Source organism: Diaphorina citri, unplaced genomic scaffold (genome assembly GCF_000475195.1).
Source record: "Diaphorina citri unplaced genomic scaffold, Diaci psyllid genome assembly version 1.1 scaffold285, whole genome shotgun sequence".
Classification (NCBI taxonomy): domain Eukaryota; kingdom Metazoa; phylum Arthropoda; class Insecta; order Hemiptera; family Psyllidae; genus Diaphorina; species Diaphorina citri.
Window position 1 is genome coordinate 151,540 of NW_007377721.1, and position 16,692 is coordinate 168,231.

Here is a 16,692-nt window from a genome sequence, read left to right on the forward strand (position 1 = left end):
CTTTCATACTCGTTCTCATACCTATATCTCATGGTACATCTGTTTATGTATTATTAGAAGAGGAGGAGGATGAAGAGAAGAAAGAGAAGGAGAACAAGGAGGATTAATCTATCTCTTTCTGTAATAGGTACCTTCTTCATCTTTTTACCTGCCTAGTCAGTACCATGGACCATTGACCCTAGTCAGTACCATGGACCATTGACCCTAGTCAATACCATGGACCATTGACCCTAGTGAGTACCATGGACCATTGACCCTAGTCAGTACCATGGACCATTGACCCTAGTCAGTACCATGGACCATTGACCCTAGTCAATACCATGGACCATTGACCCTAGTCAGTACCATGGACCATTGACCCTAGTACCATGGACCATTGACCCTAGTCAATACCATGGACCATTGACCCTAGTCAGTACCATGGACCATTGACCCTAGTCAATACCATGGTCATTCTTCTTCTTCTTCTTCTTCTTCTTCTTCTTCTTCTTTTTTTTCCCCTCTTCTAACTGGTGTAGTCAGTCGTTGAAATTTTGCTCTGTGTTTATTTATTTTTAAATAAGTAAATAGTGAAATAAATATAAACAAGTTGTAGTTTTCTGAAAGAAAAATGTATGGACTAAATTTGTAAATAGCGATCTTCACTGTATATCAGTAAGTAGCAAAAATATAGACAATTTAAAAATTCAATTGGGCAATTTTCCATTTTTATAAAACTTAATTTTTTTCTCAATACAAAGACAACAGCTGATTATAGTCACAAATCCCATTGTCGTAAAATCAAATTTGGCCTTGAAATTGAGGGGAAATCTGAGGTCAACAAACTCTGTAATCCGTTCTGTAATTGAACACAGTTACAATCAGTTACCAAGATTAACGACAGAGTGTAATACTAGTCAAAGTATACCCGAAATTCAAGAGTACCTAGCTGAGTGGGAGGAGCAGTGGGATTGATTATAACTAATCCAATTATCCAAGTGGCTGTATCAATAGTACAATCGATATGTCGTTATGTAATAGCTGTAATAGAGACCTCCCTGTTGATGGTGGATATGTGGTGTGTGGAGTATGTGGAGGCGGTCTGCATTATAATTGCACCACGGTGTCCGAGGCTTCGTGGCGATCTATGTCTAACCCAACCAAGGCAAAATGGAGGTGCGGAGAGTGCAGAGGCAGAAGCAATTATTTATTACAAAGGTCCGATTCCAGTGGTTCTCTAAGCGGAAACTTGACGGACGGCGGGTTAAACCAAGAAAATAGGAAGAAAGACGAAATCATTACCTTGTCCAAGATGGAAGCCTTGCTGGATAAGAAGTTCAAGATGTTCAAGAACGATGTGGAGAAGTCACTGGAGTATTTGGGAGGACCCTAGTCTAGACCCAAATTACATTACTTTCCTTCCTATATAGGATAAGGAAAGTAAAAATCTGTCGCCATTAAACTTAGGTACCCTATTGTCCCTATATATTACAACCCAAACGTGTGTCCAAACATAGTCAATCGACGACGAGATAAATCTATGTTGTCCAAACAGTATGGACGGTTCAGTCGACATCGATCGATGGCCGGTCGACTAGGTGTGGACACACAATAGCTGTAATAGAGACCTCCCTGTTGATGGTGGATATGTGGTGTGTGGAGTATGTGGAGGCGGTCTGCATTATAACTGCACCACGAGTCTCCATTCCATTCCACACTATACACTATGCTTTCCGATGAATGCATTGAATACACTCAACTCGAAATCTCGAATTTCCTTCTGCTGAATAACCCCCTCCTTAAACCCTAGAACAGCGATTATCAACCGGGGGTACGTGAGAGGCAAATTTTGAATTTTGACGGCTCATCAGTGCAGTACAGTCCAGAAAAGTACTAAATTTTGACTTCAAGGTACTGAAGTACTGAATTTTTTCAATAGGTACTGAGTGTGTTTAGATAAGGGTACATAGGGGTAAGTTCGCTAAAACCGTGAGTTCGATAAAACCGGGAGGTGATACTTTTCTCATAAACTATTGGCGCAATCTATCGTGTTCAGCTATGTTTGCTCAGTTTTCTAGATACCTATAAAAGATAAATAATATGTATAATAGTAGTTTGTGCTCTTCTGTTTTTATTGTTATTAGGTACTTTGTTCTTGAATCTCGACATGGAAATAGGTAATGAAAAAGAGCTGTGTTCCTGTGTCAACTTTAAGAATTAGACCATCTGATCTAATTAATGTAAACAAAACGTTTCAATCACGTTTTGGCGGTTCAAAAAGATAGTTCATATTATCTACTGATAAATATTGTAATTTTTGAGCCTTTTATTTTTTGAGACTTTTTGAGAACGAGTGACACAAATTGTTCGGTAAGTACACCATTTTAAAGCTTATAATGTGTAGTTTTTCTGAAGATAGATCTTTGTTTTCTTACCATAAAAAACACAGTCAATTTTTGAATGTAAAAAAAAATCATCGAGTTTGATAAAACCGGGTACTAAAGAGTCTGACAAAACCGGGTCTTCTTTGTTTTCTTATCATAAAAAACACAGTCAATTTTTGAATGTAAAAAAAAAATCATCGAGTTTGATAAAACCGGGTACTAAAGAGTCTGACAAAACCGGGTCTGGTATCTGGGGTACCTCCCGGTTTTAGCGAACCTTTTTTCTTTGACTTGTTGTTTGAAATCACTGCATTTAATGTAGGATTAGAGGGTTTTTCAATACCTAAATAGTTTTATTTCATTATAACTACACTTCAGCGATGCCAGTCTCTACAGCAATGCCGGTCTCCACAGCGGTCGCTTCACCCCCAATTCGCTAAGAAGTTTTGTCTCCCAGCCCCGTCAAAGCGAAGCAAAAGAGCAGCCGATCCAGAGAAGAACGTTCCTATTTCTTACTTCAAAGTCATTTTTTAAAGAGTTTTGACAAATTCATTTCTGAAAATTATCATTTGATTGTAAGTATACTGGGCAGGTGCAGTAGGGAACACGGCCGAAGCAGTAGACGCCATATTGGAGACGTGAGATTCATTTAATAATACCCGGAGTTTACCAGAGTAGAAGAGTATAAAGAAGTAAAAGAGTACGAAGAAGAATTAGAAGAGTATGAAGAAGAAGTTGAGGAGGAAATACCACAAGATCTACAAGAAGAGATTGAACGAGTTTTAACCAGAAGCGATTGAGGGGAGAGCACAGAGCTTCCTCTCGCGTATGAAGAAGTAGAGGAGTATGAAGAAGAAGTAGAGGAGGAAATACCACAAGATCTACAAGAAGAGATTGAACGAGTTTTAACCAGAAGCGATTGAGGGGAGAGCACAGAGCTTCCTCTCGAGTTAAAATTCCAGAAAACTTTTAATCTTCAATTCAATGTGAGTACTTAATATCCTAAAACACATGCAAAGCACACAACGACTACCGCTCAGAGTAAAGAATATTCTTTAGAATTTCATTTTTCATAAATTTATTTCAAGGGGCACGACTTTGAGTGTAAAAAGCCCTTAGAATTTCTTACAGAACAGTGCAAACGTCAAGAGTTCCAAGCGTCGCGCCGCTCGGCCTAACATGCAAATCACACAACGACTACCGCTCAGAGTAAAGAATCTCCTTTAGAATTTCATTTTTCAGAAATTTATATTAAGGGGCACGACTTTGAGTGCAATTTGCCCTTGGAATTTCATACAGAAGCGTGCAAACGTCAAGAGTTCGAAGCGTCGCGCCGCTCGGCCTATCTTATATTATAAGAACAAGATCCATTCACTCATTCACATTTCACAGTTCACATTTCACATTTCATAGTTCACACACTGATCGCTCTCACACAACGACTACCGCTCAGAGTAAAGAATCTCCTTTAGAATTTCATTTTTCATAAATTTATTTCAAGGGGCACGACTTTGAGTGTAAATAGCCCTTAGAATTTCATACAGAACAGTGCAAACGTCAAGAGTTCCAAGCGTTGCGCCGCTCGGCCTATATTAAACACGAAATAGAGTTTCATGGTTCAGACTATACGATATGCATTACCCAAGATCATTCTAGTACTTCCTCTAGTGAGATTCCTTTGTTTGGCTTTGACGACAGGTAACTGTTGATCTCCAATGAATACTTCAGTTTGTCGTTTAGTCCTTAGCCTTGAACAAATGGCAATGATAGTTGCCACGTTCTTTATTCGTTCCAGACAGTTGATCAATACCAATTAGGTACATGGAAACGACCTTTCTCATCTTTTTTAATGCTCTCTCAGAATGGTCTTCTTTTTAGGGTTCTCTATTTAAATTTCGTAGCTTCTTCACTTTTGAAGATCCGTCTTCAATCAGGGAGGGCTGACGACTAACTTGAATGGTCACTTAGAAACCAATATCACTAAAAAGGATGCTACCGCCTCTTAATTTGAGTAAACACCGTACTAGTAGGTATCATTATTGAATTTTAATACCTGAAGAACAAGTGGATTTATGTACACAAGTTACCAGAATCAGGTAAAATTGCCTCGGTTGCGACCAAGAGTGCATTTGTGATATCGTCCCCCGAGTAGGCAATGATTTGCAAGGAGTCTAATGTTCGGTTGCGACCAAGAGTGCATTTGTGATATCGTCCCCCGAGTAGGCAATGATTTGCAAGGAGTCTAATGAGAATTTCATACAGAAGCGTGCAAACGTCAAGAGTTCGAAGCGTCGCGCCGCTCGGCCTATATATTAACACGAAATAGAGTTTGATGGTTCAGACCATACATTACCCAAGATTATTCTAGTACTTCCTCTAGTTAGATTCCTTTGTTTGGCTTTGACAGTTTGACGACAGGTAACTGTTGATCTCCAATGAATGTTTTAGTGTATATTAACACGAAATAGAGTTTGATGGTTCAGACTATACATTACCCAAGATCATTCTAGTACTTCCTCTAGTTAGATTCCTTTGTTTGGCTTTGACAGTTTGACGACAGGTAACTGTTGATCTCCAATGAATGTTTTAGTTTTGCGTTTAGTTCTTAAACTTAAACAAATGGCAATAATAGTTGCCACGTTCTTTATTCATCCCTATTTGATATTGACAGTAGATCAATACCAAATAGGTACATGGAAACGACCTTTCTGATCTTTTTTAATGCTCTCTCAGAATGGTCTTCTTTTTAGGGTTCTCTATTTAAATTTCGTAGCTTTTTCGCTTTTGAAGATCCGTCTTCAATCAGGGAGGGCTGACGACTAACTTGAATGGTCACTTAAAAACCAATATCACTAAAAAGGATGCTACCGCCTCTTAATTTGAGTAAACACCGTACTAGTAGGTATCATTATTGAATTTTAATACCTGTGAGTGAAACAAGGAAAGGTAAAGGAAAAATTAGGATAGATAAATCGTGCGTTTGTGTAACATCTTGTCCTGGAGGATTGCCTCTTTTGGAGAAAATGAGAACTTACCTAAAATTGTGAAATTTTAGAAAAATTTACTTGGATAACAGGATCATCTTTAGCCATGGGCCCTATCTTGTAAGCGTTAGGTTGCAGGTTCGATTTGCACCTTTGGTTGAGTCTGGCTTTAATTGCACCTTAATAATCTTGTCAAGTTTGACCTCAGCTTCACATTTTAGACGTCCTTTAAGTATTTGGCATCCTCTAATAGTGACGACGCGTGTTTCTTCTTGAATTCAAACCTTGACTTATTGATTTAATGTTGTGAGTACCTACCTGTTACCTTTCTTTGACATTCACTTTCAGTTTTGTCCTAATGTTTTCTGTTTTCTAATGTTTTCTGTGTACCGCGTGAAATCGAAGAGAGAACGAACTGAAGGAAGACAAGATAGGAGAAAGCCAGCCGTTCCGAGATCGAACATTATCCGCTCAGGCGTCCATTTTTGTTTGGAACTATTGTAAGAGTGAAACAAGGAAAGGTAAAGGAAAAATTAGGATAGATAAATCGTGCGTTTGTGTAACATCTTCCGTCCTGGAGAATTGCCTCTTTTGGAGAAAATGAGAATTTACCTAAAATTGTGAAATTATAGGAAAATTTACTTGGATAACAGGATCATCTTTAGCCATGGGCCCTATCTTGTAAGCGTTAGGTTGCAGGTTCGATTTGCACCTTTGGTTGAGTCTGGCTTTAATTGCACCTTAATAATCTTGTCAAGTTTGACCTCAGCTTCGGCATCCTCTAATAGTGACGACGCGTGTTTCTTCTTGAATTCAAACCTTGACTTATTGATTTAATGTTGTGAGTACCTACCTGTTACCACCAATCGCGAGCAATTAGTGCTTCTTAACTTCTTATTCGTGGCAATAATTGGACAGAAATAAAACTCGATACCGCTGCAGAAAAAGAATACCTGTCGTGCCAAACATGGTGTAGGTATTACCAACATGTTGCAAAGCTTATAGGTATTTTGGTTTCAGAGTTACAATTAGTTGAAATCCAAGATCAGGGCATAGGGAATAGGGGTACCTTTCATTCTCTATTATACCTACATATTTATAGTCATTAGGTATGTGCTTAGTGGTGTACTCCTGGTATCCTGGCGCGGCTGAAGAAGTGGCCTTACCATTTTGTGAAAGTGAAACTAGTTTCTCTAAAGTTCGAGAGTGTAAGCAACTTTGTCCATGAATGGTACTGATAATTAACAACCTCTGGAGTTGATGCGGTTCGCGGTGACTCTAATGTGACATGCCCGCACTCGTCATTCGGAAATCCTTCTGGAGCATGTCAGCCGTCCTCAATGTCTTTGGAAACGTCTCTGAGTCCTTGAGCCACCTTTGAATATCAAATCAAATCTCAAATTCTTTGTGGTAAACCAGAGCTTTTACACAACTTTTGTGGATATCACAACATTACTAAGTGCCTCCTTTGCAATCAATTTCCATATTTCTATACTCTTTTTACACTGGTAATGTCGCCACTGGTCGCTACCCGATTAAAGTAGCTACTCAATTGTCCTCACGAGGCTAAGTTATTGAATATCAACTCCATACCCAGTGAATTAATCATGGGCATGATACACCCTAGGAATGTATCACACATAGCTGACTCAAAACCCACCGTCTATGGACAAATTGAATATTTCAATTTTGAAAGTAGAATACGTAGTCATTTTCAAGAGGGTACTGGGTGCATTTAACGTGGCTATCCCTTTCAAGAAGGAACAATAGAGGACGGGCAAAATTCGGTATATTTCGCCTGAGTAATACTATTTAGGAACAAAAAGACCAAAATAGCCAATTTTCAAAGAAATATTCCACAAAAACGAGCAAAAACTACTTTATGCACTAATGGGTTAGACTGTGTCCATAGTCGACGCCGTCAATAGACCGTCGATCGACGAGGTGTATCTATGTTGTCAAAGCAGTATACGGTTTCAGTTGACTTCGATCGACGGCGTTGACTAAGTGTGGACACAGCTTTACCAGCGGGTACCAGCCACAGTTGGAGAGTTTCCAGATGAGTGACCAAAGGTTGCTTGGACACCTCACCTTTGAATATCAACTCAAATCAAATCTCAAATTCTTTGTGGTAAAGCAGAGCTTTTACACAACTTTTGTGGATATCATAACATTACTAAGTGCCTCCTTTGCAATCAATTTCCATATTTCAATATACTTTTTACACTGGTAACGTCGCCACTGGTCGCTACCCGATTAAAGTAGCTACTTAATTGTCCTCACGAGGCTAAGTTATTGAATATCAACTCCATACCCAGTGATACACCCTAGGAATGTATCACACATAGCTGACTCAAAACCCACCGTGTATGGACAAATTGAATACCTATTTCAATTTTGAAAGTTAGTAGAATTCGTAGTCATTTTCAAGAGGGTACTGGGTGCATTTAACGTGGCTATCCCTTTCAGGAAGGAACAATAGAGGACGGCCAAAATTCGGTATATTTCGCCTGAGTAATACCATTTAGGAACAAAAAGACCAAAATAGCCAATTTTCAAAGAAATATTCCACAAAAACGAGCAAAAACTACTTTATGCACTAATGGGTTATACTCCAAGAGCAGATGAAACACCCAAAGAGATAGGTCTGAGGTACCGTAAGGATGTTGGAGGACGGCCAATTTTCAAAGAAATATTCCACAAAAACGAGCAAAAACTACTTTATGCACTAATGGGTTAAACTGTGTCCATAGTCGACGCCGTCATTACCCTACATTTGGCGACAAGCTACCACCTCGTCACATTAACCTCAACTATAACTAACCTGATTGGGGCCGGGAAAAGCCAAGCTGCACGCAATTGCCCAAATGGACATTCATTCTGGCATTCTGGTGCCAACCACCGACACCGCTCAAAGTTGCTTATCTTGAGTGATAGAGGTTAAGCCCATTATCCGCGATGTATCTGATTGAATGTTCATTTTATCTGCTGGGTTTTCATTATGATGTTTATATGTTGGTTATATAAGTCAGTTGACTTCGATCGACGGCATTGACTAAGTGTGGACACAGCTTTACCAGCGGGTACCAGCCGCAGTTGGAGAGTTTCCAGATGAGTGACCAAAGGTTGCTTGGACACCGCTGGCCATTATTAGCACTACCAGACACAAGTCCTGTGCCACGGTCACCGACATAGAACATCATTAACATTGCACACTATTGTCTAAGGCCAGCGGGGAATGTGTTCCCAGAGACCATTAATTATCCAGTAGAAAGATTTTCTGCGCCAGTTATTAGAAGATATTATACACTCGAATGCAAAAAATTGTAACAATTCATTTCCATTTCTTTTGTAAAACGTGCACCTATCTAAACAATTTTTGGTGATTGTAACAATTCATTTCCATTTCTTTTGTAAAACGTGCACCTATCTAAACAATTTTTGGTGCCAGCCGAAAGCTTATGTTGGAGTCAGGAGCCAGCCAAAAGAAGATCTGCCGTCTTCTGACTATATTTTCAATAGAAATATCGTCGATATTGAAAAAGTTCCTTTAAGAATAGGTACATAAATATCTTCTATTAAAGACTTTTTTAAAGACCTTTTTGGTGCCAGCCGAAAGCTCATGTTGGAGTCAGGAGCCAGCCAAAAGAAGATCTAGTGATCTACCGTCTTCTGACTGTATTTTCAATAGAAATATCGTCGATATTGAAAAAGTTCCTTTAAGAATAGGTACATAAATATCTTCTATTAAAGACTTTTTTAAAGACATTCATTTATTCAATTGAAGGAGTTATAACAGTATAAAGTCCTACCTCAAAGAGTTTTTCCAGCTAAAAGCTCATGTTGTCTTCAAGATACCTTTTTTATTTATTTAGATTTATTATAGTGTGCCACAAGATACCTTTGGTTTTCTAGTTAATTCTGTAGGTATCAATTGTAATATTTTTGATATTGCAAAGGCTCTAAAGTCAATCCGACTCAAACTTTTCGCACCTGACTGTAGACTTTGTGGATGATTGATGAAGTGGAATTATTAGTGGATTTTGCACGAGATGATATGGAAGAATTTTCCACATTAGGTAATTGCCTGTAGTGTATCTGCTGCAATACCGATATTTAGAGCACAATTTGTCCACAAATGCTACAACATCCAGCTCTGTACTTGGAATACCCGATGTTTGGATTATTGTTAAAAGCAGAGTCTGTATTCTGAGAAACTACTGCTAGTATTCGGGTTAAACCCACGCCCTCCTGATTACCAGGTGAGCGTCTTGACCACTGCACTACCGATGTATTTCTCACGTTGAACTTTCAAAGGTGCGTACAGACCTGCAGACTGTTGCAGGGCTACAGCAAAACATATTACGAACAATCCCAAGCCACGACAGACTTTATTCTTCTTCTTCTTCTTTTAGTCTTTTACTGCACCTTTTCCCAATCTTATTTGGGGTCGGCGTCACCCTCCTTTAATTCTACCCCTCCATGTCCTCTCATCTAACGCCTTCTCCCTTTTCTCTCAAGTCTTCCTCAACCTTATCTCCCCACCTCAGTTTTGGCTTACTGCACCTTTTCCCAATCTTATTTGGGGTCGGCGTCACCCTCCTTTATTCTACCTCTCCATGTCCTCTCATCTAACGCCTTCTCCCTTTTCTCTCAAGTCTTCCTCAACCTTATCTCCCCACCTCAGTTTTGGCGAAACCGACTGATTTGGACCCCACCTCACTGTGGACGGATCCTGTTGGAGCGGCAAACTTCCTCGGTCTTGAAACTGTTTGATGTAGCCAGCGTTAACAACAACAACAACCTCAGTTTTGGTCTCCCAAGCCACGACATACCTGTGAGTCTAATGTGTAATTTAATTTACGTTTTACGTCCTTTTGCTGGTTGCTTCGCCACTGATCACTGTTGATGACTGCTAGGATCTTCGAAAGACCACTACTATCCCGGAATCTCAGGTGGGGAACCATCTATTATTTCGGTTTCCGAAATTGGGGCGCACGGCAATTCGGTACCAGATGAGGTATCTCCAGTGCTTCGTTCTGATGATAACTTAATTAATATTTGAAAACAAATACCTGACATACCAGGGAGGTGGTGGCTTAATGTAGAGAGTAGGTAATACTAGATTACATACTGGATCACACTGGGCTCTTGAGCCTCTTGGACAAGGGAATCAATAATAGTTCAGTCAATACTGCAAACACACCAACAACACCTTTGAGCAGCATTTTCCTGTACCAGTACCAGGGAGGTGGTGGCTTAATGTAGAGAGTAGGTAATACTAGATTACATACTGGATCACACTGGGCTCTTGAGCCTCTTGGACAAGGGAATCAATAATAGTTCAGTCAATACTGCAAACACACCAACAACACCTTTGAGCAGCATTTTCCTTCAAGGTTAGGGTTGCCTTACACCTCAGCCACTTTGGGCTTTTTGTGTACAGGGAAAGAACCTTTGAGCAGACTCGGGGTCCTTGTATTTTAGGGAATTCGAAAACGGAACCAATTCCGATAGCGCGCCACCCTGGATTTCCTATGGTTTAGTACATGCGTCATTTCAGCTTCCAAAAGAGAATCGGTTGCGTTTCCCAAAGTTTCCTGAAACGGAAAAACACCTAGTGACTTAGACGAGTTTCGTTTTTATTAGCTAAATGAGGAGCTCTTTGGAAGAGGGACCAAATGGCGATTTAGCCCTTTTTCTGGAGATTGCATTTGAAAACTTTGAAAGGTCTTACCTCAAAACTCATTTTATGCAATTTGACCCTTCTTCTGGAGACCTCCTCAAATATATGTAGCTCTCAGGTAACTATTTTGGATATGACTACTTTGGTATCTTCAGCTTCAAATGCTTCAACAACTCGACTCCGCTCCAGTGCAATAAATTCATACCTACCCCAAAGATCTGCAGGCACCTCGGCTAATAACGCGTCTTGCGAGCAAAAAGACATAATCATTTAGCTTTCAGGTCTCGATTTCTCGAACCTCCAAGGAAATCTCCCCCAAGACCACTTTAAAACCAATAAAATTAAAATAATGGGTAAATTCTACGTTTCCATCACGTCTTCATGGTAATTATTTGAGAGTTTATTAAATCCATGTTTTTCTTTTCTTTAATTAAACGTTCTCCATCATCTCTATGATGAGGCGCGATGGTAGGTATGAACAAGATAATTTTACCTACGTCTACTACAATGCATCGAATGTGCCTTCTAGACTTCTAGAGCTGAAAATATTTACATTAACATGCTTGTTAATATCCACGAAATTGTGAGGAGGCTCCTAGCTTTACCACAGGTGAAATATTTAACATAATTAGATTTCAATATATAGGCAGGTCGGTACTTATTTGTTATACCTAGGTACCTATGTACTTCTGTATCAAGTTGAGAAAAATCTCATAACCTAACCCATGTGTACCTATATGGATAGGATGAATTCGTTTTCCACAGTACGAACCCCTATATTCCCTAAATATCTTGCACCTCCCTCACTCCCTTACAACCCCACTTATTAGGGTTGCCAGATCATTTTCAGCCCAAAACGGGACAAGCGACCTAAAATGTAAAAAAAAAACGGGATTTTGGATGAAAATACGGGACGGGAGGAGACACCCCCACTTATACCCTTCCCTTCCTTTCCCTTGAATATTGGTCGAAAAATAAAAATCTTGGGAAATAAAGAATGAGGGGAGAGAGGAAGAAGGGAAGGAGGATTTTTGGTAGGAGCGACGAAAATATCCGCTCCATTTCACTTGGATCTTGGGAGAGAATTTGTGCTTTCTTTTTCTCTTCCCATGGAGGAGACACCCCCTCTTATACCCTTCCCTTCCTTTCCCTTGAATATTGGTCGAAAAATAAAAATCTTGGGAAATAAAGAAAAGGGAGAGGGAGGAAGAAGGGATGGAGGATTTTTGGTAGGAGCGACGAAAATATCCGCTCCATTTCACTTGGAACTTGGGAGAGAAATTGTGCTTTCTTTTTCTCTTCCCAGACTATTGTACTGATATTTATTGCACTTCAATATCATCTTTAGTGTCTGTTTTGTTGTTCTTCCAAATAGTTTGCTTTCTGTTTCAGATCACTTCCAATATCTTTCTTTTGTTTCTTTTTTCGGTGTACTTCCCCAAGATCTCGGGTATCTAAAGGTTTGTCGTTCCGTGTTCCAGATCTAGCACGGAGGCAATAAAATCCGCTTCTAATTTGTGTCTTGTGTCAGCGGGGAGTAGGAGCTCACTATGATTTCTCAGACCTCTCTTCACGCTACGACACATGATCTTTGGATGACCAAGGTTTTTTATTTTATTCTTCGTATAAACATGTTCAATAGTATTTGTTTCATGTAATATCTTCCTTGTTTTATTTTATTTAAATTTACAATACATACCTACTTTATGTGTTGGTCTGTGGGTGTCAAAGGTTCATGGAAGTTAAGTGGTTTTGCAATCGGTTTTGTGCAAGATGATGATACTTCTGGCACGGTTGATGAAAATAGTGTATCTTCTGGTTTTGTAGGGAATTTCTTGATTCTGTGTGGGTATCCATCCCACACTATTGCAATATCGTAAATATTATGACGTAGGATACCTAGGTATACTCTATCAGATTAAGCTCAACTAAATGCCCTGTTTGTTATCTTGATCTTTGGGAGAAATTTATAGCTGAGCTTTTATAGGTGAATGTTATAGGTAGTAGAGATATATGAGAAACGGATTATTGATGACGTTAGCTGATAGTTGCTACCAATTGGGTTCAGAATGTCACACTGGCCACTTGCACTCTAAATAATTAAGTAGGTATGCAAAGTACAAAGTTTGTTTCCATGACGTTTTTTGAGGCACTGTATGCATTTTGGATAAAGTGTGAATTTGATACACTGCACAATGCTGAGTAGGGTTGCCAGACGTCCCGTATTTCCCGGGACGTCCCGTATTTTGGGCACTTTTCAAAATGTCCCGTATTTTCCCCAGTTTCACCATCTCCTCCGGTAATTACCAATGTCACAAATTAAAATTTTCCAAAAATATGAGAAGTGAATAATTTTTAATTTCTAATTTCATTAATATAAATCTGAAGAAAAAACAGTTGATTTTTTTAAAAAAATGAGTGTTTTTTTTTCTTCTAAAAATTGCAGGGTGAGGGCTAGGGGGGGTTAAAAAAGCTGCTTGTCCCGTATTTTCATCCAAAATCCCGTTTTTTTTTGACGTTTTAGGTCGCTTGTCCCGTTTTGGGCTGAAAATGATCTGGCAACCCTAGAGCATGATAAAGTTCCATACCTCTGACCGGGTTAAACCCACGCCCTCCTGATTACCAGGTGAGCGTCTTGACCACTGCACTACCGATGTATTTGAGAATTTTGAGATACTCCAAGAGTAGATGAAACACCCAACGAGATAGGTCTGAGGTACCGTAAGGATGTTGAATCGTATGTCCTGACTCTGACAGAAACAGATTCCAGCGCTACACGCCCAGGTCCACGTAAAAAAACATCTCAAACAATCAAAGATGAAATCTTCTCTGTAAGTACAACTTGAACACGGTTCTACTTGTTTTGTTAAACAACTTCTTTACACAAAGAAGCAGCTGCGTTCGCGTGGCAAATCGTGATCTATCCGACAGAAAACAGACAAACGATTTGAATAATCTCGCCAAGCTCATAAATATTATGATAAGTGTGAAGATAATGAAATCGCTCTCAGCACTTGCACGATTCGCGTGGCTTACTTGCAGCTTGCATCAAGTGCGTTAAGGGCAGCGTAGTCATTTTCAAGAGGGTACTGGGTGCATTTAACGTTGCTATTCCTTTCAGGAAGGAACAATAGACAATAGAGGACGGCCAAAATAGCCAATTTTCAAAGAAATATTCCACAAAAACGAGCAAAAACTACTTTATGCACTAATGGGTTAAACTGTGTCCATAGTCGACGCCGTCTAAGTATACAAGTTTAGAATTAGATATGTACCTAGTTTGTTTACTCTGCCAGAGTGCCAGAGTTAGCGACTTTGCGATCTGCAACCCCACTTATACACTTCACTTCCCTCCCCCTCCTTCCTTCCTCTCCCTTCCCCTCCAATGTTGGTCGAAAAATAAAAGTCTTGAGAATGAGGGGAGAGATGGAGGAGACACCCCCACTTATACCCTTCCCTTCCTTACCCTTGAATATTGGTCGAAAAATAAAAATCTTGGGAAATAAAGAAAAGGGAGAGGGAGGAAGAAGGGATGGAGGATTTTTGGTAGGAGCTGGCAGACCTTTAATGCCCAATTTCACTGGCAGGGTAGTGGGTCCATGAATTAAGGGTTTACCTAATGAATTTCCTACTCTCTGTAGTGAAGTGGTTAGGGCGGTGAGGTGGACATTGAATCTGCAGTTTGGTCTCTTCCCAAAAATATGGGGGGCAATTTTTTAAGTGATTGTGTACCATAAAAAGTATTCCTTTTCTTATACGAGTATGCTTCAATTGTACACCTTTTTTTACTTTCCTTATCCTATAGGAAGGAAAGTAATGTAATCGGGTCAAATTTTCGATGGTTAGTTTTTAATACCAAAACTCGTTTTGAGGTCCCCAGAGCCTAAATCCAAAGTTTCAGCCATTGGTCCGTGTGTGTGTCTGTCTGTAAACAAAATATCTCGAGAACGGCTTCTCTCTCCTTCTCCCTCTTCCACTTTCTCCTTCTCTAAAGTATCCCACGACATTCTGTTTAATCTGTTTTACATTTTCTGGAAATACCCCTCTTCTTGATCCTTTTTGTGACGCGCCCATTTTAGTTCAGGACTATTGCACTGATAGGGAACTACCCCAGGTTAGGAAGCACTGAACTTGAGGAAATATCCCGAGGGAAAACCTGTATGGAATAGATTGATCAGTGCGTTATGTTATGATTAAACTCATCCGATCAAACTTTCTATTCTCATGGGGGTTTTTTGCCAATATGGCTGTCGGCCATTTAGGCAGGAACGAGATGGTTTCTTCGCTTGGCGGTATTTTGACCGCTTTTGGACAGATTTCGACCGTTTTTTGGCGGTTTTCAGCTATAGTGACAAAACGGTGTATATTGTAAGAGTTAGGGTAAAAGAGCACTCAAATAAGCATCATTCAATAGGATAAGGAAAGTCGTGTGATGTTCACACCAGATTTTTACCCTTTTTTCGGACCTCATCATATTATTATACCTATAGACTATGGATGTGTTACCTCATTAGACTTGCAGACTTTAGATACTCAATTTCACTGGCAGGGTGGTGGGTTCATGAATTAAGGGTTTACCTAATGAATTTCCTACTCTCTGTAGTGAAGTGGTTAGGGCGGTGAGGTGGACATTGAATCTGCAGTTTGGTGGTTCAATGCAGGTACGGGATGGATCAGTAAATGGGCCATCTTTTGTATTCCTTTTTTACTAGGCGTTCTTTTGGCTTTTCTGCTCAGCATCTGATCCTTTGCTTAAGTCTGCCTTGGATATCTCGAACTTTATCCACCCGAAAGCTTTTGGCTTTTCTGCTCAGCATCTGATCCTTTGCTTAAGTCTGCCTTGGATATCTCGAACTTTATCCACCCCGAAAGCGTTTTCGCCAAGTTCATCTCTTTTGAATTTTGTACTTTGTACGCAGATTTTCTATTGAAGTATTTTTTCGACTGAAAGCACATTTCCATTGATTATGAAAAGAGGGCTTCGTCACACACGTTCAAGAGGGGTGGAGCGGGTCAATCAATATACAACCTCCAAATTAGGTTACAATCTGGCGATTGGTTGGCAGCAGCAGTTTAGCTCTTCTCCTCCATTCATTCCGATCTTCAGAGCTATTCGCTTCAGCTCCATGTAGTTCTGGCATCCCATATCGGTCTCCACATCTCTTATGTGGTCTCCCTACACTATCTTTATCCGTAACAGCCACTACAACCCATCATTGTAGGTAAGGTACTACCAAGGAACCCTGTAGGTTTCTATTTAGGTAGGTACATAATGGACTATTGAAGACAATAGACAGGTATCAAAAGAGGCCAAGCAGACACTTGAGAAACAAACTTTGCAAATCTCGTGCTCACCTCATCAACGCTTCTTCATTAAAAATTCATCATGCTTCGTAAACAAAATACAAATAATCACAAGTAGTTCGTCACTTGAGAAATTGAAAGCCACAACAACAAATCAACTGATGGTTCTTCTTGTTCTTCTTCTCCAACCTCTTCCTCTTCTTTTGAGAAATTGAGAAATCACATTGATTCGTTTTATTCTTCTTCAGTCTCTTCTTTTTCTTCTTCCTCTTGTTCTTTCCTTCGTCTTCTTTTTCTTCTTCCTCTTGTTCTTTCTTTGGTTTTCTTTTTCTTCTTCCTTTTGTTCTTTCCTTCG

At 39.7% G+C, this 16,692-nt stretch overlaps 1 protein-coding gene across 1 annotated transcript in view; it reads right to left on the reverse strand.

Annotated features, from left to right (window-relative positions):
- Positions 1–6,625: 6,625 nt before the first annotated feature.
- LOC103507075 (UNC93-like protein MFSD11) overlaps positions 6,626–16,692 on the reverse strand; it is a 33,741-nt gene continuing 23,674 nt past the window's right edge. Inside the window, exon 5 of the mRNA XM_008471516.2 lies at positions 6,626–6,722. Coding sequence (XP_008469738.2) covers positions 6,626–6,722 — 97 coding nt within the window. The remainder of the gene's footprint in view (positions 6,723–16,692) is intronic.